Source organism: Lachnellula hyalina, assembly GCF_007821495.1.
Source record: "Lachnellula hyalina strain CBS 185.66 chromosome Unknown contig00010, whole genome shotgun sequence".
NCBI lineage: Eukaryota > Fungi > Ascomycota > Leotiomycetes > Helotiales > Lachnaceae > Lachnellula > Lachnellula hyalina.
Genome location: NW_022157124.1, coordinates 85,372 through 108,029, shown reverse-complemented (window position 1 = coordinate 108,029; position 22,658 = coordinate 85,372). Strand labels below are relative to the sequence as shown.

Below are 22,658 nucleotides of genomic sequence, written 5' to 3'. Positions count from 1 at the left end.
AGCAAACCTACGCGGTGTTCCGTCCCATTTTCTTCAGCACACTCGGCACGTCTATACCATCTTTTAGCATCTCAGCAACATCATTGTTCTCAGGCATCGATGCTGTAAATTTACAACAGGGCCGTTCCTGCCATCAGAGATGCGCGCGACCCTTCGTAGGTCCTGCAATGCTTGTGCAAAGGCAAAGCATCGTTGCGATCTCCGAACCCCCCATTGCTCGCGATGCATCAAGAAGAAGTTTAACTGTATCTATGCGAACGAACCTCTAACCTCATCATCGCCAGATAGAAATGACTCGCCACCCTCAGATACGGTAGGAAACAATTGGCCTGCTGTCATGAATGGCGTCGAGGTGTCCAAAATGACTTCGAGGGATGGGACGACCACGCCGAAGTTTTCAGAGACCTCAGTAGGCCTGTTGAATCCAGGAAATGCGTATTTCGATCCATTTGATTCATATCCGCCCACACGACTTCCTCGGGCAACTGCTCAGCGTCTCATCCTCCACTGTAAGCCCTGTTCCCTAAATTATAAACGTGACTAACCTGTCTAGTTCTTTCCACCATTGCATTCCAGTACTACCCACTTGGTGAGCTTATTCTCATACAAACCAGCTGTTTTCCTCTATGGGAGCTAAGGAGCTACGGACATCTTTCAGGAGCCCTTATGCAACCTCCCCAGCTCCTAGGCTCCTTGGCTCTGTCCTAAGATCCGGTACTATGCTAATACGTCGTTTAAAGACATTAATGTAGAAACAAACCCGTTTCTTGTCTCATGGTGGCCCCTTGCCCTTGACGACTCGGCATTGTTTCACGTCTCTTTACAGACAGCATCCCTGGACGGGGAGTTGCGAGCTCAGAGGGGTTTTCCAATTTCAGAACTACTTATGAGAGATTCATTATCCCTAGTGAGACGAAAGATTGAGGACTCATCATTAGCATTTCAGGATGAGACTATGAACTCCGTTGTTACCTTGGCGGCAATTGAAGTAAGAAAGCCCTTCCCAGCTGCGAAATTAGCTTTAGATTGCTAACCTAATCCGGACAGCATGGCAAGGGGAATGTTGAATCTAGCAGAATGCATATTGATGGAATCAAACGAATGGTTAGTGTTAGGGGCGGAATCAACGAGGTAAAGGGCACAAGCCCGCTTACCGCAAGAATGGTTTCCTGGTAAGACTTGCACATATGAAGGTGACGCGCAGCTAAATGACTCCATCAGGGTATCTATGCTGGTCACAGGAGCTCCTCAATTTCAGATTCAAGATGATTTTGGATTTGGAAGTGGAATTGGATCAATACCCCAGTGGCAGCTGGCGGGCCTAGATTCAGAGCATATGGCTCTCGATGATTTGGACGTCGACCCTGCCATGAGCAACATCATATCTCGTCTCCGCACCATATTTCACGAGCCACGACTTCCACGCCTAACAAGCACTGAGCTACATGATCTGACATGCTATGTCACACATAAGTTGCTGCTTCTGCCTCCTCTCTCGCCGGCGAATCCAATGCGATCGGTTATTTCGGAATGCCTTCGATACGCGTTGGCTCTCTACATGTTGATATTACATGGGACAACATACTATTCGCACGAAGACTTAGCCAACACCATCATGATCCACCTCAAGACTCATCTTGAGGCTTTGGCTAGGATAAAATACGTACATGGTCCGCTGGGGATTTGGGCCATTTCTATGGGAATGGTCGCTGGCGTTGGAACGAAAGATCACCAGTGGTTCCTGAACCAAGCTCGCATGGCTAAGATAGCTCTTGGCTTACAAACATGGGAAGATGTCCTCGTCAGTCTGGAAAGCATACTCTGGATGAGGGTGGAGCAGCTAGAATTCTTTCGGGAAAAGTGGAGCGAAATCTTGAAGGTCACGACGTGAAAAGGTCAGCTAAGCCGCATGTTCCGTCCCACACTTCTAACTGAAATTGGGGATTCGAAGTAGCATTGAGCCAAAGGAGATTGATTCACGCAAGTCTTCTACGAAATGTGGTTGTTCTAGTCGTAAGATTCGGAATCGGAGTCTAGAACTGAATAGGACTAGACTCCGCATATGTCGAATAATCATCCGAGTATCCCAGGACGACCCTGCGTACCATAGGAGTCTAGTCCACAATCGGCTACTATGTCTCCGTTATATGTATAAACTCGCGAACAATTACGGAGTACAGCGGAAGACTCACGCGACTTTACGATGGTTCTTAGAGACGAACCATCTGTTTCGGTACGTCGGCCAGGTACGACATCCTTATTATATCGGATAAAGGATCCCTACGATCAACGCTTCATCTTACCATAGATTTGGCTGCTTCTCATAGGCCAACTTTAGCTGCCAGTGTGAGCCCACAGCATGCCCTTGCATCTTTTCAATTCCTATAAGAGGTCGTGTTTGTCCAAGTCTAAACATGACCCGTGAGAAGATTGTGTCGCCTGGCAGGACGCTCTGATACATCATGGCCACGGTTGTTCAAGGCAGTATACCTCCTTCCGTCGAGAATGGAACCCTCGTTGCACCGCATGGCATATCTGGCCAGGTAAATGGCATTCTTTCTGGCTGGAGTAGCTTGCAAATAATTGCAACGGTACTGCTTATTCTAATTGCCTACGATCAATGTACGTCGGTGGGACATTTGACATTAAATATATAGCTGACAAGATCCCAGTTGCATATATCTATCGTAAGGGCTCAATAGCTGGGCCTATGTTCAAAATTCCTTTCATGGGGCCCTTCATCCAGGCCATCCACCCAAATTTCAATAATTATCTCCTTCAATGGGCGAGTGGACCCCTCAGCTGCGTATCTGTATTCCACAAGTAAGTGATCCCAAAATTGTTTCGGGGATTTTCAAAGAATCGTCAATGCTGATCTATTCGTGTCATAGATTTGTCGTCCTAGCTGCGGACCGTGACATTGCACATAAGGTCTTCAAGTCGCCAGCATACGCCAAACCTTGTCTAGTACCTATCGCGGAAGAAATTATGCGTCCAACGGCGTGGGTTTTCCTACGAGGAAAAGCTCATGCCGAGTTTCGCAGAGGATTGACCGGTCTCTTCACAAACAAAGCTCTCGCAACGTACCTACCGGTCCAAGAAAAGGTCTATGGTGATTATTTCAACAAGTTCGTGGCCGCTAGTGAAGCCAATGGAGGAAAGCCGATGGCATTCATGGGGCTTTTCAGGGAGATCAACTGCGCGATGTCGTGTCGCACATTCTTTGGGGATTATATTTCTCAAGATGCTGTCAAGAGAATCGCCGACGATTTCTATCTCGTTACGGCCGCCCTCGAGCTTGTTAACATTCCATTCTCTATCCATGTTCCGTTTACAAAGACATGGCGAGGAAAGCGCATAGCAGATGCCGTTGCAGCTGAGTTTACGAAGTGCGCCGCTGCATGCAAGGCTAACATGGCTTCTGGTGCAGAGCCAAAATGCATTGTTGACCAATGGGTTTTACACATGATGGAGTCCAAAAAGTACAATGACAGAATCGCAGCCGGCGAGGTGGATATAGAGAGGCCGGTGAATCTCATTCGTGAATTCACGGATGAGGAGATTGGGCAGACAATATTCACGTTCCTCTTCGCAGCCCAAGATGCATCCAGCAGTTCTACTACCTGGCTATTTCAGATCCTTGCCCAGAGACCCGACGTCCTAGATCGCGTTCGAGAAGAGAACCTTGCCGTACGCGGTGGTGATAAACACCGACCGTTCGAGTTAGCGATGTACGAGACAATCCCTTATACCAATGCTGTGGTGAAAGAGCTTCTTCGTTATCGGCCACCTGTCATCTTTGTGCCCTATCTTGCCACGAAGGCATTTCCAGTATCTCCAAGTTATACCGTACCCAAGGGCGCCATGATTATACCATCTTGCTACCCAGCTCTCCATGACCCAGAGGCGTACCCAAGACCCGAAGTTTTCGACCCAGACCGCTGGATCACTGGCGATGCCGAGTCGAAGACTAAAAACTGGCTTGTATTTGGTGCCGGCCCACATGACTGTCTTGCACGAAAGTACGTGCCACTTACCATGGCAGCCATGATTGGTAAAGCCGCATTGGAAGTCGATTGGGTTCACCATGCGACGAGTCGTTCAGAGGAGATTAGAGTTTTTGCTACCCTGTTCCCTATGGTATGTCGAACTTGTTGATGTAGTCCTTTCTGAAGAGGATATTGCGAACCACTACATGTGCTAACACTAAGCCCAGGACGAATGTCAGCTTGTCTTTACGAAGCGGAAGTGATTCGACCAGCCGTAGGGCTTTATTCGGCCGATTAGATCGAGTGCGGGGTGCTGGCTTAATATCGCCTGGCCTTGTTTGCTCTCTAATTGAGGGCAAGAGAGCCTTTTCCGTAACTTAATTGGAAACAGGACACTCTTGAGAATGTTTTTTTGGCCAGCATAGATGTTCTTGTCAATGACTAAAACTATAAAAATAATGTTCAATCTAGTAATTCCCCATGTTGCGATACAAGTAAGAGTAATTCTGTCCATCATGCTATGTGCCATTCAGAACACTTTTACTAAAGGAGGAGTAATTTCCTCCAGTCTCAGCAATAATCTCTACTTGCTACCGTATTAACGCACCACCAAGCTATTTGTTCACACAGTCTCGCTTATGCACCTGCTGAGGGGGAGCATCTGATTAGTTTAGACAGCTAAAGTAGAGTGAGTTTTTAAAGGGGGACTTCTCATATACTCCACAAATGCTAACCGCCTGATGCGAACAGCCTTAAGCGAGACCGTGTGAAATAATAGCTAGGCGGTGAGTGAATAGGGTACTTGATATATGTCGAGAGACTCGGAGTATAGCACATTGATAGAAGAAGCGGACATTACAGACCCATCCCATCCCATCCTCCCAGTATTGTGGGTCGTGGCGCATCTGGGGTCATTAGGGGCTACTATGCCATGCTTGTTTTGATGCGGGGGTGGGTCGGGGTCGGGGCGGGTTGGCTTGGCTTGGCTTGGCTTGGCGGCTTATTATTATACGATTTGAGTCTACTGTACCTAAACAGACATACATGTACCAACACTTATCAGATGTCAGATGTCAAATGCCAAAGGCCGTGTCGTGGAACCAACATAAACATTGTGCTAAATCAGTCACTTCTCAGATGGAACCTCAGCTCAGACGACGGGGCCAGGCTACTCGTATCCGAAATGCTGACATTTATGTCAGTCACATTTTGGCCGGTTAATAAGGTATGCTAGGCTAGGTATGATGTTGGATTTCGACCGCTCCTGCATGCAATGAATGCGTTGCAACACTCTTGACATTCCTTTCCTGCCGATCAGCCGATGTCGAGTCGAGTCCCAAATGCCTACTCTCGCTTCCTACCTCTCATCTAATTTCTGGAAACTCTATCTACAAATACTTTGATTTCGACTTCGAACTCGTACTCAAACCTCGAATCCGTCCTTCGTTCCCCTGTTTGTCGTTGACTGACGTGTATGAATTAAACAGCTCCTCACCTAGAGCATTTGTTAGCCCTACTGTTATGGGTTGCATAAGCGTTTGTCCAAGTACGTACCTAGTTAAGGTGCCCTCCACACAAAACGTGGGGTTTCCCCGACATCACTTCAACATAATGGATGTTCTTCAGAATCAGTCGCCAGCTGCGGTACTTGCTGCAGGTTTTGGCTCTCTCTACATCTTATACCTTCTAGTTCAAGCAACAATCACTTCCCACCAACGCTACCTCATTTCTCGCAAACATGGCTGCAGACCAGTCCCAACTTATCCGCACAAGGATCCCATCTTCGGACTGGACGTATTCCTCAAGAACTATAAGCTGTCCAATAACGGAGGCTTTCTTGATGATGTCAAGAGGAAATATGAGAAAGTGATCGGCGGTTATACTTTTACACAGCTTGTCTTGGGTGAGAGGATGATCCTCACTGCGGAGCCAGAAAATATCAAAGCCATTCTGGCCACTCAGTTCAAGGATTTCGAGCTACCTCCTCGCAGAAAGGTGGCATTCCAACCTGTTTTCGGCCATGGAATCTTCTCTACCGATGGGGGGGAATGGGAAACGTCTAGGGCATTGCTGCGACCCAATTTCTCTAGAAGCCAAGTCGGAGACCTTGATACGTTCGAGGTTCACATCTCCAATATGATCTCCAAGATCCCACGCGATGGATCTACAGTGGATCTTCAGGCGTTATTCTTTCAGCTCACCATGGACTCTGCTACCGATTTTCTGTTCGGATACAGCACAAATGTGCTGGGTAGTTCTGGCAATTCTGAAGCTGGCCAAAGATTTACTGATGCCTTCTCTTATGTGACCTTCAAAATAGGAATAGAGTAAGAATTCCCAACTCTGACAAGACAAATATTCACTAACCAGCCTTCTAGGGCTCGAATCGGCAGACTTGTAACCATCATACCAGACAAGAAGTACCAGGAGGGGGTAAAATTCATACATCAATACGTCGCAAATTACGTGCAGAAAGCTATGGGCCTACACCAGCAGAACTTGAAAGATGGCAAGCTTGGTAAGGATGATGAGAAGGCGGGGAAGTATGTGTTCTTGGAACATCTCGCAAAGACCAATTATTCGGAGAGAAAAATACAAGATGAACTTCTCAATATTCTACTAGCAGGCCGAGACACCACAGCAAGTCTTCTAGGTTACTTCTTCTATATTTTGGCTCGCCGTCCCGACGTTATGGCGAAACTCAGAGAGGAGATCTCGAAATTGGGAAACACACGACCCTCGTTTGAAGAAATCAAGAGCCTGAAGTACCTGCAGCGTTGTCTGAATGAGAGTAAGCTTCCCAAATATTGCGTGTGTCACCCAAACTAACCTCCTAAAGCTCTGCGATTGCATCCTATCGTCCCGATGAACAGTCGCGTTGCGGTCCGCGATACAACGATCCCCCTTGGTGGCGGTCCAGATGGAAAGTCACCAGTGCTGGTTAAAAAGGGTCAGTCGGTCAACTACTCGGCGTACGTGATGCACCGAAGGACGGATTTTTATGGCGAAGATGCCCTTGAGTTCAAGCCCGAGAGATGGGAAAAGTTGAGACCCAGGTGAGACTTTAATCTCCTCACAGTTGGAGAAGCAACTAATGTGTTCTGAAATAGCTGGCAATATCTTCCGTTCAACGGAGGCCCTCGCATCTGCATCGGACAACAGTTTGCCTTGACTGAAGCCTCGTACACAGTGATCAGGCTGCTCCAGAGCTTCTCATCAATCGAGAAAAGGGATGACTCGGAGCTCTTGGAGTATCTTACTTTGACATCTGCTGTTAGAGGTGGTGTAAATGTTGGGTTGACACCCGCCTGAATACATGTATAGAATACGGACTGTACCTATACGGCGTCGATTGATTTTCGTGTGGCGCTTTCCTTTCGTGATCTCACATGAGATCAGCTGTAATAATCAATATTGCAAATTCAGCCTTCCTGTACGTACCGGAACCACTGAAGAGCCCGTGAAGAAACCCCTTACTAGTTATAATTATAATTCCGATGAAATCCTGCTGTCATGCGTGAGGCTTTTCCTAGCCCAGAGAATAATGAGTCCCATCCGCATATGTGCCGCTTTGATAGCACCAGATAGGAATTGCGATTGCGATACCAATACGGATACAAATATCCCGAGATGCAATAAGCAGCATACTAAACATAAACTTCCTTGCCCCTATTCCTATTCCGCGATAGGTAGGTAAAGTAAAGCACTGTAATAAGGTGCACTCTAATGGACACCTTCCCTATATAAGGATCGCTCGCGGGCTAAAAGGATCGACAGCGCCTTTTCTTCGTCACCGGGCGTTTGGGCGTCTTGTTCACCACCTCAAATGATTCTATCCGAGCGCATCATGATAAATTGAACACGTTGGCCTTTCTATCACTGTCCCTACTGTATACCACTTGATAAGAGCCGGATTCTTACGACGGTGCTTTTTAGAAGAAGAGCATATTGCGCTTCTTTACGCCTTCCATACGATTTTCTCCTACGAGCTTCACGTTTAGAAGTAACGTCGTACACGGAAAGCCTGCCCGTACAGTACCTACATACCCTGGGGGCTGGACTATTGATCTACCTACCTAGGTAAACAGCAAGGACGAGGCCCAAGCTATAAACAAGATGGCAGCTCCTGTTGACGCTGCGACGAGAAAGAAGGTGTTGAGAGTTGTCTTCATATCTCTATTACTCGATCTGGTATGTTTACTTTCACGCACCTTTGGAATTACATCTACATGTACTCCGGGATATCCGGTGTCGAACTCTTTTTCTTCTACTTCTATGCTAACATACTGCGGACAGATATCATTTACATTCATCCTTCCTCTCTTCCCATCTCTACTCGAATTCTACAGATCAAAAGAGGCGCCTGTCGAATTCTCCTCCTCAAATACATCCCCCTCGGTCCTCTCGCATATCCTCACATACCTCAATGCCTACAAGGCCTCCTTTTCGCGCCCCATCGATTCCAGATATGATATTGTACTATTGGGAGGAGCTTTGGGGAGTCTGTTCTCGTGAGTAGACATCTGATTGCGTTGCAAGCGTGTCTAGGTACTAAAGTATACAATAGCCTTCTCCAAGCCTTTGCCTCGCCCATAATTGGAAGTCTCTCAGACAAATACGGGCGCAGGACCGCACTGCTGTTCAGCATGGCCGGCAATATCCTCAGTGTCCTCCTCTGGGTCTGCGCAACCGATTTCCGAACTTTCCTCCTCTCCCGAGTCGTGGGCGGTCTTTCGGAAGGTAATGTCCAGCTGGCAATTGCGATCGCTACGGATATCTCGGATGAGAAGCAGAGGGGGGCTACAATGGCTTTGGTGGGCATCTGCTTCAGCATAAGCTTTACATTTGGTCCGGCGTTGGGAGCTTGGTTGAGCACTATCAGCTCAGTAAAGACTAATCCGTTTGCGACGGCCGCTGCATTCTCGCTTTTCCTGATTGTGACGGAGACTATTTACTTGTACTATTGTCTTCCAGAGACGCTGCCAAGCAAGGTAGCTTCAGCGAAGCTCAATGGGGCTCCTGCAGCGACGAACGGCATCACCAAACCAACTAAAAAATCCGCAAAGAAGTCCACGCAGGCTCAATTGGTGTCCTCGGAGAAAACGACTGTGGGAAGCAAGCCTTTTACAAGAACTAATTCGCACTTCCTCCTTAACCTTACGCATTTGACCTTTATCCTCTTCTTCTCTGGGATGGAGTTTTCCCTCCCATTCATGACCTTCGATCTGTTTGGCTACACAGCCGCGCTAAACGGCCGACTTCTTGGATACATGGGACTCGTGGCATCTATTCTCCAAGGCGGTGTCATCCGACGTCTTCCTCCTCTACTCTCCGTGAAAATTGGCGTTGTGTCCTGCCTTCTAGCGCTTTTCCTCCTTGCGCGCATCAACACCGTTGCTGGGCTTTACGCAGCGACTACATTGTTAGCTATCACTACCGCCACCGTCGTTACGGGCTTGAACGCCTTGAGTAGTTTCGAAGCCGGCGAAGACGAACGGGGCGGCAAGCTCGGAAACCTACGGAGTTGGGGCCAGCTCGGACGCGGTGTCGGCCCGCTCCTCTTTACCAGCGTATACTGGTGGGCTGGACGCGAAATTGCGTATACCATTGGCGGTATGGGTGTGTTGGCCGTGAGCATGATTGTATTCTTTGGGCTGAAGACACCCAAGGGAACGGAGGGGAAGAAGATCAAGGACGTGAAGATTGACGATGCGGTGGAGCTGTAAGATAAAGGTACATATATATATAGTACGTTGGTTGTATGAGATATCATATTAGGATCGAGTGATCGGTGGGTATTATTATTGTATTCTGCTGGCGTATTCAATTTGCGGGAAGCGAAAATGCATTTCACGTACCTTAGGTTAGACAAAATCATTTCATTCATCTATACTTAGTATTGATTAATTAATTAATTAATTGCATCCAAGCTTATATGACAGTACCCTTTTTAGCCCTGCACGAGTCTCTAAAGCACACATCCCATCCCATTCCCCACGGTACGCTAAATAATAAGCCGCTAGCGCAGAGCTGGCCGGCATAGCGAAAACGACCTTAATGGGTGGGAGAAGTAGGAAGGAAGTGTATAATAGGAAAGGATAGAATGAATAGACACGTGACTTTTACCCCCTAAAACCAGCTTGGCTCGCTAGGGTAGAGATGCCATGCATGGCATGCATGCTCTTGTCTTGCATCACTAGCGTGAATGACTCATTTTCACTCATTCTGTATCAGGGGCTATTATGCCTGTTTTCGTCTTAGGGTATGCTGTGCTGTGCTTTGATAGGAATACGGATGGAGTAAGCCATTTGTGTAGGTGTAGGTGCAGTGCAGTTCAATCGTTATGATTGATTGATCATTGATCATACTACCCGAACGAGGTCTTTTGGGTTGAGTACCTAGGTATGCGTCGTGAGATTACAAATTCAGGATCACTTGGCGAAGCGTGATTTTGATTTTGATTTGCAGGGAGGGGGTGTTTCGACTCATGATGATTTTGGAAGAGTATCTCTGGCTCATATACCATGGGGATATGTAAAGGGGATGATGGATCTAGGAATATAGATTTGGAGTATATATAGAATAGGCAATAGGGAATAAATCTAGAACTTGAGAACCAGAATCCAATTGAATGAAGCAAAGACAACCAAGAAATTGTAAGGATCTCTTCCATACTCCCCAATGACATACTCTAGAGACAAGTTATGAAGAAAAACTATTTTGCCGAAGTGATATCCTATGATCAAACAACCGACATCGTCCGAACATTTCATCTCCAATTCATCTTCCAAAACCACTAATCACATTCCCCAAACCATCTGCTAACACTCAAAACAAATTCCTCAGGTTACGCTCTCGACTTCACAAGCCCCCTCAAAGCTTCAAGCTCGCCCTCCAGCCGCGCAACTCGGACTTTAAGGGCATCTTTCTCATCCTCGGACTGCTTCAGAGCTGACTCGAGACTGCTCACTTGATCGACACGTTTCTGGCGGTAGCGACGGGCTGCAATGGTGTTGCGGGTGCGCTTTTCAATGCGGGAGCTTGGGTTGCCTGTCTTGGAGGAATTGGAATTGGAATGCGAGTCAGGAGAGACGCTTGCTCTGGGAGATGAGCCTGACGGTATGTTGTCCTGAGAATCTGGGGAGATGAAGTTTTGGGGTGAGTTGTCTGGGAAAATATTAGGATTGGCTTTTCAATAGGGAAGATATAATGGCTGAGCATACCATGGGATGTAGTGTGTAATGAGCGATGACTGGGAGAATGAAGAGTGATTGAAGGGCTCTCTGACTGATTGGGATAGTCGGTTCCAGAAACATTTACTGGCAGCTGGGGTAGCTGTCCCATAATGCCATCTGATTGCGAAAAGTCGAGATTATCAAAGGAGGAATCGTAACAAAAGGAATTGTCCAGGGAATTGTATCCGGCTATAGAAGTGCCAAAAGCGTTGTTGTTGTTGACGCCGACTCCAGAATCGTCCATCCACTGTCCAGATTGTGTGACAGGCGCGCCAGAGAAGAAGTCATCCGCAAGCGCGGATGAATCGCCCAACTGATACGCGTCGCCAGGCGCAATGTGATTGAGATCGAGTCCGAAACTAGGCCAGCTTTCATGATTTTGTATTTGGAAATGGTGATTACCAGGGTGGCTTAGACTTGACAGGCAATTGTTGTGGTGCGTAGAATCCGATGGTCTGGCGGCTGGCAGCTGCAGAGGATGATCCTGCGGCACACATGACTGAATAGTAGTTTACGGGCCCAATTGACCCGTGTGAAAACCTTTCAAGGTATTAGGAAGTGAATTGAGGTCGCGGGAAAGTGCGAAGAAGGCACGTTTGAAGGAAGGGGGAAAGAAGCTGAATTCGAAGCAAGAAAGGTCAGTTATATAGACATCGGTAGTGAGACGAGCGAGGCTTGGCATCTCGGGCTCGGGAGCAGATTGTGACTCACTCCGTCTTACTAGACTAGACTCATGCAATGTTGCAGATAGACCAACACCAGTCCTATTTTGGTCAATGATTTTAGAGACAAATCTTTAGTTTCCTTCCAGAGGCATTTTGCAATGGTTGAAGCTTTTCGCCCTCGGAAAGTGAGAAGATGAAGATTGTGAGGTTGGTATTTCATGCCCTAGAGGGTTCAAACGTTAGGAATTAGGATAATAATTAAGAACCTCTGGGCACTACTACTTATCAATAGATACTGTAGTGTTCTGTTCAGTTCAGCACACATCGAATGCATCGATTGACCACCTACCTTAACTAGTCCCCCCCTTTCTCTCTCGCCTAAAATGCCTGCCTAGCCTTTGTTTCCTGTCCACCACATCGATAGGCGGCTAAACATTTCACTCCTCCAAAGTATGAAGGTGAGACAATAAATGTCGAATGGTAGAGAACATGATATTTCATTTAAATAATAAATGAATTGTCGATGAGATTGACTAATTGATGCAGCTTACCCTGAGAAATGGCGCCTCCGTCCCTCTCACCTTCTTATGCCTCTCCCACCGTCAAAAGTTACTACAGTGCCTTTAGACTCCCGACATTGTTTTCTTCTCCCATCACACAATTTCCATCCTTTAAATGGCTCCAACCCTCCTCACCCTCCCGCAAGAGATCCGAGACCAGGTATATATCTATATCCTCTGTCGCCATGAAACTTTCAGAGACTGGACCTTGGGACACCCGGGAGATGGATTTTACTTTATTCACCGCTACGACAGAAATTTCATTGACATCTTATTATCCCTCCCACCAACAGGCCACCAGATACACCGGGAGGCCAAGGCTGTCTTCTGGCATCATGTTACATTTCCCCCTCATTGTGAAATCCGATCATTCGACGATGACGGTCGGGAGCCCCTCGAGCCACCGAAAGCCGTGATCGACGTCCTCGTAATCAGAGTTCGAAAGCTGTCGCTCACCTTCCCACCACTTTCGAAATGGAGCGCGCCTCCAAATCTAGCAAATAGCTATCTAAGCAGGGTGTATGATTAGAGAATGAGCGAAAGTCTGCAAAGCATGGTCTTGGAGTTGGGGGTCACATGATACGATTCCGGACACGCTTGGGCCGATGGAGGTATTGAAGAGGGTTTTGAAGCACAAGATAAAAGGCGGGATTGAAAAAGACGAGGCGCGGGAGCTTCTGGCTGCTTTAGGGCCTAAGTTTCGGCACGTGAATCGAAAGGTAAAGTTTTTGTTGGAGGAAGACTTCAAGGGGTTCATGGATAGCAGATATTTCATTACTATGTAAATGGACTCCGGAAACGAGAAAGCTTTGGTGATTTTGGAGACGTCCGGTGAAGCATCCTGAGGAGGTGATGAGAGATTTGAGCGTCGACTTGGGCTTCGACGTGTGGGTAGATGAGGCTTTGCATTACAAGGACGGGATTCAGATCAAGAGGGTTTTTACGGAGCCTGACTGGGATACAGAGAGGGCTTACTAAAAGTTGCATCATTGGGAGAAGTTTGTGCTTGAAAAAGCTGTGCTATATTAGAAGAGAATTACGGTATTTGGTCTTTGGTGTACAAGTCAAAAACGCAAAGGTGAAGTGATCATGGCACTTGTGATTGAAGTCGCAATGTTTCTATTTCTTGATTTCTAACTCTAACTCATCTTCCGAAAGCAGATAGCTTGACCCCTACTCAGACCCAACCCAAAAAATCCTTCTTTCCGACTGGCACACCCTCCTTTCGCAAGAGCCCATACGCAGTGACACTGTGGAAGTAGAAGTTGGGAATCGCATAACTGAGCACATAGTCGGTGGCCGAGAACCTCCTCTCCCCACTACCAGTCTGCATCACGACCTCCTGGTCTTCCATTCCGTCCATTGACTTCGGATCAACCTTCTCCAGGAAGGCAATTGTCTTCTTGAGACGCACTTCCAACTCAGGGAAGGTCTCTTCGTTATCTGGCCAGGACTCTGGCTCTACTTTGCCGACGCGGACGGCGACACCCTTTGCTGAGTCACTTGCGCGCTGAACTATAAAGAATGGGGTTTAGCTTTACGTGTTCATGTGGCTTTCAAGGTGAGAAGATGTGCCGCATTGAAATAAACAAGAATCCGAATAGCTTACTTTGGAATACGAGGGGTCTCATGTCCTCAATCAGGCGTGACTCGAGGATCTTAGCTTCATTGCCAGCGGAGTGTGCTTTTCCTTTCTCGAGGATGGCCAAGAGCATGCGAAGTTGCTTGAGGAAGGGAGGGATGGTAATGCTGTAAAGTGAAAGAGGTGCCATCTTGAAAGTCGTATTATTCTGCAGAATATATGATTTTGGTTTGATCTGAGAGGCGAGAAGGATGAAGCTGAAGAGGGTACTTTTGAAGCGGGGAACGATGCAGCTTATGTAGGAAATTTGAATACATAGGCACTTTAAGTCGTGCCTAACTAGGTAAATATCCAACTGAGCACATACCAATATTTAGGCCGGCATTAGGACGCCTCAGATTGGATGAGCTGATAAATCATCTCCGATTTATAATGTGGATCAGGCTGCGACGTGTCCCGCATTACTATTCCATTACACGAGAGCAAAATGACAGAAATCAAGCCGGGGCGAAGACAGGTGAAAGCTTTGAAAGGGAGCTCGCAAAACGAAGTTATTGATGTCTGAAAAGGAGGTATGAAAAGTAAACAAAACAGTGGAGTCTAATTGTTGACGGCAACAAGCCAAGAATTGCGACATCTTTCAGGGGCTCGGAAGTGCTGACTCACCGAAGACATACCTTAACCTTAACCCTCATCCACCTACTGTACAGGCATCACCATGGGTAGGACTCCAGTGCGCTGGGCACGTAAATTTACATCAAACCCACACCACCAGCTTGTAAGATCCGAGATCATAAAGAGAAGCAGAATGCTGGTCGTACCATCACCTCAATCACATGACCTCTCCTCACCTGCTTTCACAATTCGAGTGGCAGGGCAGGGCAGGGCGGCCGCGCTGTGCCTCGCTGTGTCGTCGCAGGCAACAGCCTCAATCCAGAAAGACTCATAGTTGAAGCTAAAAGTACAGCTGTCTGTTTCTCATCTCATGAGACTACATAAGTACACATCATTTGTTTTACGCCTCTCCATTATTGTAAACCGTCGCATCTTTGAAATCTTCTGCTTTGTCCAATTCACACATCAAAACTGGCCATTACAAAGTACATCTTCCTAAAGACCCCTGCAAACCGTCACAATGGCAACCATGCTTCAGAAATCTCGAAATAAGGCCAAGAAGGACAGCTCCATCAGGAATCCTCAAGTTGTGAGAACCAACTACACGTCCAAAACCGTCTCAATCCCCAGGTCCTTCTTGTCGCCCCTCAGAGACCCCTCCATCATCGAAGTCAACCAAATCGACTTCGCCAACACCCCGCTCCCGCAATATAAAGGCCTCTACGCCGTCGTACTCGACAATGTCCTCTCACAGTCAGAATGCGATGAATTAATCCACATGGCGGAACAATCTGCAGGGGGGCATGACCCCTCGGAGCCGATGGAGAATAATGGGTGGAAACCAGCCATGGTGAACGCCGGCCGGAATCACGAGTTCCTGGCACTGGATTATAGGAACTCGGATCGCATCATCTGGGACAATGAAGAGATTATGAATCGACTTTGGAAGCGCATTACGCAGGTTAAGGAAATGAAGGATTATTTTAGTGTCATGGAAGGGGAGAAGTACGGTTCGATTGTGGGGGACTGCTTGGTGATGCAGGATGGAAGGTGGGTTATTGCGCCCAAGGGACCGAATGAGAGGATGCGATTCCTGAAATATGGCGCTGGGCAATTTTTTAGACGTGAGTGGCCCTTTTCCCTATTGGCGGTGAGATACTAATGAATAATAGCTCATTGTGATGGCACATATGAAACTCCCGATGGGCAACAGCGCTCTTTCTTCACGTTGCATTTATATCTGAATGATTCGGCTCAAGCGCTTGGAATCAAGGAGCCTATGTTTGGATTCCGCAAGGGAAAGAAGGCCGATGGAGAAGAAGAGATGCTTCGGGGCGGCGCAACTACGTTTCATTCCATGGATAAGAAGAAACGGCTGGATGTTGATCCTAAGGCGGGCCGAGTTTTGATCTTCCAGCAAAGTAGACTATACCATTCTGGAGATGACGTTACAGCTGGGATCAAGTATACCGTGAGGTCGGACTTGATGTACCAATTTGAGGCTGAGAAGGAAGATGGGGAATGAAGACCCTGTGGTTTTTCAGGAGGAGCTGGGCCGGTGTCTGGCAGTTGGCCCAGCGAGTGCATAAACTGAGTTCACCCCCAAAAAATATTGGCATGTAGGATATAAAATTGCTAGCTTTTGGAATAGCTTTAGGTATATAGTTGGATTCGGTAAATGCATGGAACAAGGCGTCAAGTCAATCCCTGAGCTTTACGATCGTTTTTAAGGGCAAAAGTTTGATTAGCGAAACAAATCGAGTTCTTCTAACTTGTGCTCGGAACTTGCTTATAGAAGCCTTTAACAAATTTTCTTAATATTCCTCCAAGCAAGCCAAATAGGTTTTCTATAATCCCTGCCTTGAGTACGCTTCGAGGTGATAGAAGATTTGACAACCTATGCACAGAGCTCGATTAAGCAACGCATCCGATAGAAAAAGTAACGACAATTGATTCGAAAGAGTAAAATTGTACAATCTTCTACAGTTGAACAATCATGGTCACGCCGGGAAGTGCGGGCTAAGCTATGGATGAGAAGCGTGATTTAAGCACGTGTTTACAAATGATCTCCCTCCCTCCCCCAATTTAGAACTGAAAGAACCCCTGAGAGTAAAAACTATTTTAGTTTCAAGTTCCGTTATATTGTCTTGTCCAAGTGAGGTAGCGTCTAACTTAGTAAACACGTGCTTATATTACTTTCTTAGAGGTTGCTTCGTCAACGCTTCCCATAGAAGATTACTGTATGCGGGGTTACTGTTTCAAATCACACAACAACCTGCTCTTCCTACAAACTTCCAAAATGTCTATACCCGTCCTCGACTTCCCAAAAGAAATTCGTGACCAAATATATTCCGATATCTTAGCCCCAACCACCCAATTTACCCTCTGCCGTTCCGCACAAGATAAAGACATACAGTACCAGTACCTTACCCATCTACACGTTTACCCCGCAACGACAAGATATCAACCAACATCCTACAAACATGCCACCAAATCTACCGCGAAACCAAAGATTTATTCTGGGTACAAAACACCTTGGTTATCTTTCCGAAACCCGGCGAGGATGTAGAGCGCGAGACCTTCCTGAGCATGTTGAGCAAGGTCCAGAAAGTCGCTTTGCATTTCGACCTTGATAGTGATAATTTCAACTATGTCCGTAAAGACAGCATAATTCTCACTGTTTACTCTAGAGCGCTGAAGAGCTTGAGATTTGTTATTGAAGCTGGTGATGGTGAAGAAGGGTCGCCACTCTTGACGAGATTCAGAGAGTTAGCTTATCATGGTCTGCGCGCATCGAATTCGCTGTGGATGGCTCGGATCTTGGAAGAGATGCGGCGGAATATTGTGGGAGAAGGGGTGGATGTTAAATTGATATTTGAGTTCGGGCTGGGGACATTGGATGCTGGGACGATATCAAAGATGCGGGCTGATGGTTGTGAGGATCTTTTGATGGAAATGCATGATATTTTGGGCGCGGAAGTTTGGGTAGACGATGCTATGTGCTATAAGGATGGAAAGGCGGTTCAGAAGATCTTTGGAGATCGTGAAAGTGCAGCTGATGGTTGTAATTGTCCTCCCTCATGTTCCCATGGTTGTTCCCATGGCTCAGAAACACTACCAGGGAACAATGATGAGTAAAGGATCTTAAAATCGAGTGTTGCATGAGCTTAGGTGGACAGCTATTGTACAACCAAGGCAAGGACAAAGCGACAGCCCTGCCTTTTTGAGACCAACCCTATTTGCTTTGTCTTTCACATCAAACCAAACGACTTCTCAAAATGTCTACCTCTTTCTTCGATCTTCCAAGAGATTTTAGAGACAAGTTTTACAATGAAGTGCTAACCTAAAGCATAGGCGCTTCCAACGATCCAATTGCCCTCGCCGCTCTTATTCGCAGTAAAAGTTCTGTACAAAAGAATCCCAGCCTTCGTATACATAGCGCAGCGCGGTATATGCCTTGAGGGACCCTAATCGCATTGGTCAACTCACTTGCATAAACATGAGAGGTTACAGAAAGCCGAAATGTCCCATGCTCCAAAAATTGCTCTTCGTCGTCCAGACCCACGTGTGGACCTTGCCTTTAGCTTGACTCGAACGACAAAGGCCGCAAGAGGCCCTCAGCTAAACATTGTGCCAGTATAGACTCGCGGAAGCGAAACTCGCAAGGTGCTCGATGCTGAATATTGATGGTAAAACTGTACAGTGGAATAGAGCCTCATGTCCACCTAACGCCTCCCAATGCAGTGTGAAGCGCTCCAAATGCAATCCAAACAGTCATATAGTACATCTCACAATCTTTCTCCGTCGAGAAATTTCCCCTAGCACCACCTCGTTCAAACTAAACAGCTCCGTCCCAACACCCGGTCTACTTCTCCCCCTTCCTAAACTTCTCATTCTCCACCTCCCTCCAATCCCTCTCCACCGGCTCATTGCCCGCCGTCTCCTTCGCCGTCTCCGCAAATGCCGGCTTGCCCGCATACAACATGTGTGCCTTTTCTTGCGAACCGCCCTCCAGCTCCTTGCTCACAGCAATGGGCTGATTCCCCCTAAACCGTTTGCGCATATCCACCATACCACGCTTGCATTCTCCGAGGCCCTTTTTCAGCTGCTGGCATTGCGTAGGCATGGTTTCTAAGAGGGGCGCGCGCAGGCAGTCCGAGGGTTTGTTGCGATAAACCATCACGCAGTCGGATTCTTGGAGGCATGCTGCTAGTGCTGCTCCTGTTGGTTTTGTTTTGTTAGCTTTCTAGCTTGGTGGGTGAGGGGGTAAGAGGGTAGGGGAACCTACTGATATCTTTACATGAGGAAGGCATATTTGCATCTATGACTCTGGTAGTTGTAGAACGCGGGTATGTTGACTGCTTGTCAGGCGATTATTTGGGTTATTCAATACGCCGCGGAAAGTTATTGTTCCGCTCCGAGATATATAATCTAGAGCTGGATCCGCCATCTTCCTCGCGCTTTCTTACGGATACTTATTTGTGGTGGTCCTGGCAATCATCTTGCAACTTGGGAAGAAGAGTCGTCAAGTCTAGCATTGTTGCATTATTCTGTTTTATACCTACCTGCCTCGTGTGACGCTTAACGGTTTTGAGGAACTTGCGACCGACCTGATTGGCATGTGACATCATTGGCGTGTGTGTCTATATGTGAGTGCTTCTTTGTTGTATTCCATTCCAACGTTGACAACGCTGATGAAGACAGTAGTACCCATTGACTTGTGTTTAGAAAGTATTTAGACTCGTGCAATTGAATTCTGCACAGCTTATACGCCGACGCATCACTAGCATTTGTACTGGTACAGACGCGCCTACTCGCCGAAGCAGCGCCACTTTTTCTTATCACTTGTATTATTGCGCAGCATCATGCCAGCAGTTTGACCTTTTTCTAGAGACTCTCAACTACCAGAGCTTTATATATCAAAGAAGCCTGGGAGGCCCAATTGGTTTATTTGAGATGGCTCCCATCCCTTTCATAGGGCGGCTAAACCCGTAAGTCTTACCAGAAACGAAGGAAACCCAGCCAAGACAATCACTACTAATTGACTGACCATTAGAGCCGAGTACTTGGCCCTTGTTTTGTCCTTTTTCCTTGTTGGCGCCGAGGCCATAATTAGAATCCTCACTCTTGCTTTGCGTATGTAGTATTGATTGGTGCCCAAAAGCTTTTTACTGACTTCATAGCAGCAAGCTCGATAATATCCCTCTGTTACAGAGCTTCCCGGCGACTGTTTAACAGACTCACATCACCTGCGGCCAAGAAGTCTGCGATCAAACAGAAAGGTACATGATCTCCCACGTAGGTCAAATCATCTAGTTAACATCCTTAGATGTCTCAAGCTCCATCCGTGATGCTTCGGATTTCGTCGACATTTGTGCCTTGTTTGGCTACTATGCCGAAGAGCACGTTGTCCAAACTGGTGATGGGTATCTCCTAGGCCTTCATCGTCTCGCATGGCGCCGAGGAGAAGAAGAGCTGAAAGTGAACCATGGCCGAAACAGCCTGAAGAAAAATGTCATCTACATGCATCATGGTCTACTCATGAATAGCGAGGTATGGGTATGTCTCACAGATGAGCAGAGATGTTTACCTTTCAAGCTCGTAGAAGCTGGATACGATGTTTGGGTAAGTTATTGAAAGCCTTTTTCTTGATCAGAGCTAAGTAAGTGCAGCTTGGCAACAATCGTGGAAATAAATATTCCAAGAAATCGGTTCATCATTCGCCCACCGATATACCGTTCTGGAATTTCTCAATGGATGATTTTGCATTCCATGATATCCCAAACAGCATTGGGTACATATTGGACACTACCTCAGCGCCATCGCTATCATACATTGGTTTCTCTCAGGGAACAGCCCAAGCTTTCGCAGCCTTGGCCGTTCATCCCAAACTCAACGACCAGGTCAATGTTTTCATCGCGCTTGCACCAGCTATGTCACCCGCGGGTCTCTCTAATGGTATAGTTGACGCCCTAATCAAAGCCTCACCACAAGTTCTCTTCCTCCTCTTCGGGCGTCGCTCAATTCTTAGCTCAGCGACGATGTGGCAATCCATCCTCTACCCACCCATCTTTGTCCGCACCATCGACATGGGTCTTTCCTTTCTATTTGGCTGGAATGCTCGCAACATATCCACCAGCCAAAAGCTAGCCGCCTACCCGCATCTTTACTCCTTCACTAGCACCAAGTCCGTCGTGCACTGGTTCCAAATCATCCGCAACAAGTCCTTTCAAATGTACGACGACGACGTCCAGCAAGCCCTTTCCCTCGGAAGTGTAAGCAAGTACACAAAAGTCGCCAAATTCCCGACCCGCAACATAAAAACGCCAATTGTACTCGTGTACGGCGGCAGCGACTCTCTCGTGGATATCGACGTCATGATGAAGGAACTCCCCGCACACACCATCGCCACAGAAATTCCGCACTATGAACACTTAGATTTCCTCTGGGCTCGAGACGTAGAGTCTCTCGTCTTTCCTCATGTATTCGACGCCCTGAATTCGTTCGTCGACGCTGAACATTCCAAGGAAGAATACGACCGGTACCGTAGTGCGCGCCATGCTTCTCTCGGTGCGAGAGCGAATAGACCGGCGTTGCTATCTAATCCTTATACAAGTGAAGATGAGAGCGGTCAGACGTATGCCGATGCAGCAAGTATAGAGCCGGGAGAAGATGCCGATGCATTGGGTACAACGAGGGATGTGCTGCACTCCGATCCATATTTTCCAAGTCAAGGGGCAAGGAAGAGGGTGAAGATGCAGCAAGATTATGAAGATTCTTCTGCAGAATCATCGCCAGTTGATCCGAGGCATGTCAAAACTGCTATAGATGAAGGAAATGTGTACAAAAATGGAAATCTTTCGAGCAAGTTAAAGCATGCAAGGAGGGGTAGTGATGGAAGCACTCTTAGTTTCGGCGGCGATGGCACAAGGGGCATCAGTCTCGGAGCTGCAAGAGCGGTTAGTAGTGTGTCAAAAGGCGAGACGGTTGGGAAAATCACTAGTTCGGATGAAGGTTCTATCGGGAAGAAGAAAGGGAAGGGCAGGAGGTAGATGACAAGATTTTTGTATAGATAAATTTTCGGAAACAAGCGGACACGATATATTTTCTTAGAGTTCTGAATATAAATACGAATAAAAAGGTAAACCGGTACCGCTGCATCTTGGAAGAACCCGTCTAAGCTCTTTTCCGCTGTCCTTCACTGTTCCATGAATATACACATTTTCGACTCATTGCACACCAATATCATGTAAGCATAAAACATGCATTCCCTAGTCTCCAAATAACAAATAGCATCCGCGTTCTCGTAAAGGAAATCCGTTTCCTCCATCTATAAAAATACCACCACGTCCATTCACAGCAACGTAACGTAACAAAAACCACTTGCTTATCCCCACTCCAAAGCTCTTATCTAAACACCTCTGGAAGAAAATCACTAGCACATCGATTTTCATCCTAGACCCGTACACACAGTTATCAGCACATACCCAACAACCCCCTACACACGCAGAAGTAAAAAGCAAAGAGAGAGAGAGAGAAGGAGAGAGAGCTTACTGCTTCTCACACCCCCTATCCTGTCCCGCCCCACACTTCCCCACTATCTCACTATACACAGTAACCCACTCCCCACACGTCGGGAGCATTGTCATCGCCATCCTCTGCTCGGGAGGCGGGAGCTGGGCTTTGGGACAGGTGATGATGACGCTTTGTTTGCAGATGCAGTGTTTGTCGGAGAAGAAGTAGATTGTTTTTGTGCACATGGTGTGTTTGTGATTATGACTATGATTGTAAGGGGAAGGGGAAGGACTTTGTGTGGTGTTAAAGATGGTGGTGGGGTTGGGGTAGGATAGGGTTGGGGGAGATGGAATATAGGGACGAAAAGGGGAAGAGAAAGGGTAGACAGGAGGGAATCACTAGGTGAATCAAGGTGCTAGACAGGTGGATAGAATTGTTATTGGCAAATTCAATTCAAAACCGACCAACTTGCTAGATTGAATTGTCTACTCAGTACA

The 22,658-nt window shown here is 47.1% G+C and overlaps 9 protein-coding genes across 9 annotated transcripts; 6 read left to right on the top strand and 3 right to left on the bottom strand.

The window, feature by feature from the left end:
• Positions 1-139: 139 nt before the first annotated feature.
• Positions 140-1,891, top strand: LHYA1_G001094 (uncharacterized protein; the record flags this gene model as incomplete). Its single annotated transcript, XM_031146080.1, has 5 exons — positions 140-509; positions 831-863; positions 909-988; positions 1,048-1,172; positions 1,222-1,891. 5 exons carry the CDS (start codon positions 140-142, stop codon positions 1,889-1,891), a joined length of 1,278 nt encoding a protein of 425 aa, XP_031008922.1.
• Positions 1,892-2,462: 571 nt separating this feature from the next.
• ERG5 (Cytochrome P450) lies at positions 2,463-4,252 on the top strand (the record flags this gene model as incomplete). Its single annotated transcript, XM_031146079.1, has 4 exons — positions 2,463-2,543; positions 2,666-2,823; positions 2,892-4,140; positions 4,217-4,252. 4 exons carry the CDS (start codon positions 2,463-2,465, stop codon positions 4,250-4,252), a joined length of 1,524 nt encoding a protein of 507 aa, XP_031008921.1.
• Positions 4,253-5,600: 1,348 nt separating this feature from the next.
• Positions 5,601-7,301, top strand: fsdH_0 (Cytochrome P450 monooxygenase; the record flags this gene model as incomplete). Its single annotated transcript, XM_031146078.1, has 4 exons — positions 5,601-6,316; positions 6,368-6,780; positions 6,829-7,045; positions 7,100-7,301. The coding sequence occupies 4 exons, from the start codon at positions 5,601-5,603 to the stop codon at positions 7,299-7,301; spliced, it is 1,548 nt and encodes a 515-aa protein (XP_031008920.1).
• Positions 7,302-8,105: 804 nt separating this feature from the next.
• Positions 8,106-9,715, top strand: MFSD10 (Major facilitator superfamily domain-containing protein; the record flags this gene model as incomplete). Its single annotated transcript, XM_031146077.1, has 3 exons — positions 8,106-8,180; positions 8,286-8,500; positions 8,557-9,715. 3 exons carry the CDS (start codon positions 8,106-8,108, stop codon positions 9,713-9,715), a joined length of 1,449 nt encoding a protein of 482 aa, XP_031008919.1.
• Positions 9,716-10,836: 1,121 nt separating this feature from the next.
• LHYA1_G001090 (uncharacterized protein) lies at positions 10,837-11,721 on the bottom strand (the record flags this gene model as incomplete). The annotated part of the gene is made up of 3 exons (XM_031146076.1): positions 10,837-11,156; positions 11,213-11,583; positions 11,627-11,721. 3 exons carry the CDS (start codon positions 11,719-11,721, stop codon positions 10,837-10,839), a joined length of 786 nt encoding a protein of 261 aa, XP_031008918.1.
• Positions 11,722-13,626: 1,905 nt separating this feature from the next.
• LHYA1_G001089 (uncharacterized protein) lies at positions 13,627-14,221 on the bottom strand (the record flags this gene model as incomplete). The annotated part of the gene is made up of 2 exons (XM_031146075.1): positions 13,627-13,964; positions 14,059-14,221. The coding sequence occupies 2 exons, from the start codon at positions 14,219-14,221 to the stop codon at positions 13,627-13,629; spliced, it is 501 nt and encodes a 166-aa protein (XP_031008965.1).
• A 945-nt stretch (positions 14,222-15,166) lies between these two features.
• LHYA1_G001088 (uncharacterized protein) lies at positions 15,167-16,171 on the top strand (the record flags this gene model as incomplete). Its single annotated transcript, XM_031146074.1, has 2 exons — positions 15,167-15,770; positions 15,819-16,171. The coding sequence occupies 2 exons, from the start codon at positions 15,167-15,169 to the stop codon at positions 16,169-16,171; spliced, it is 957 nt and encodes a 318-aa protein (XP_031008966.1).
• Positions 16,172-18,511: 2,340 nt separating this feature from the next.
• PET191 (Mitochondrial protein) lies at positions 18,512-18,959 on the bottom strand (the record flags this gene model as incomplete). The annotated part of the gene is made up of 2 exons (XM_031146073.1): positions 18,512-18,867; positions 18,935-18,959. The coding sequence occupies 2 exons, from the start codon at positions 18,957-18,959 to the stop codon at positions 18,512-18,514; spliced, it is 381 nt and encodes a 126-aa protein (XP_031008957.1).
• A 643-nt stretch (positions 18,960-19,602) lies between these two features.
• LHYA1_G001086 (putative lipase) lies at positions 19,603-21,698 on the top strand (the record flags this gene model as incomplete). The annotated part of the gene is made up of 4 exons (XM_031146072.1): positions 19,603-19,637; positions 19,703-19,782; positions 19,976-20,271; positions 20,319-21,698. The coding sequence occupies 4 exons, from the start codon at positions 19,603-19,605 to the stop codon at positions 21,696-21,698; spliced, it is 1,791 nt and encodes a 596-aa protein (XP_031008958.1).
• Between the last annotated feature and the right edge of the window lie 960 nt (positions 21,699-22,658).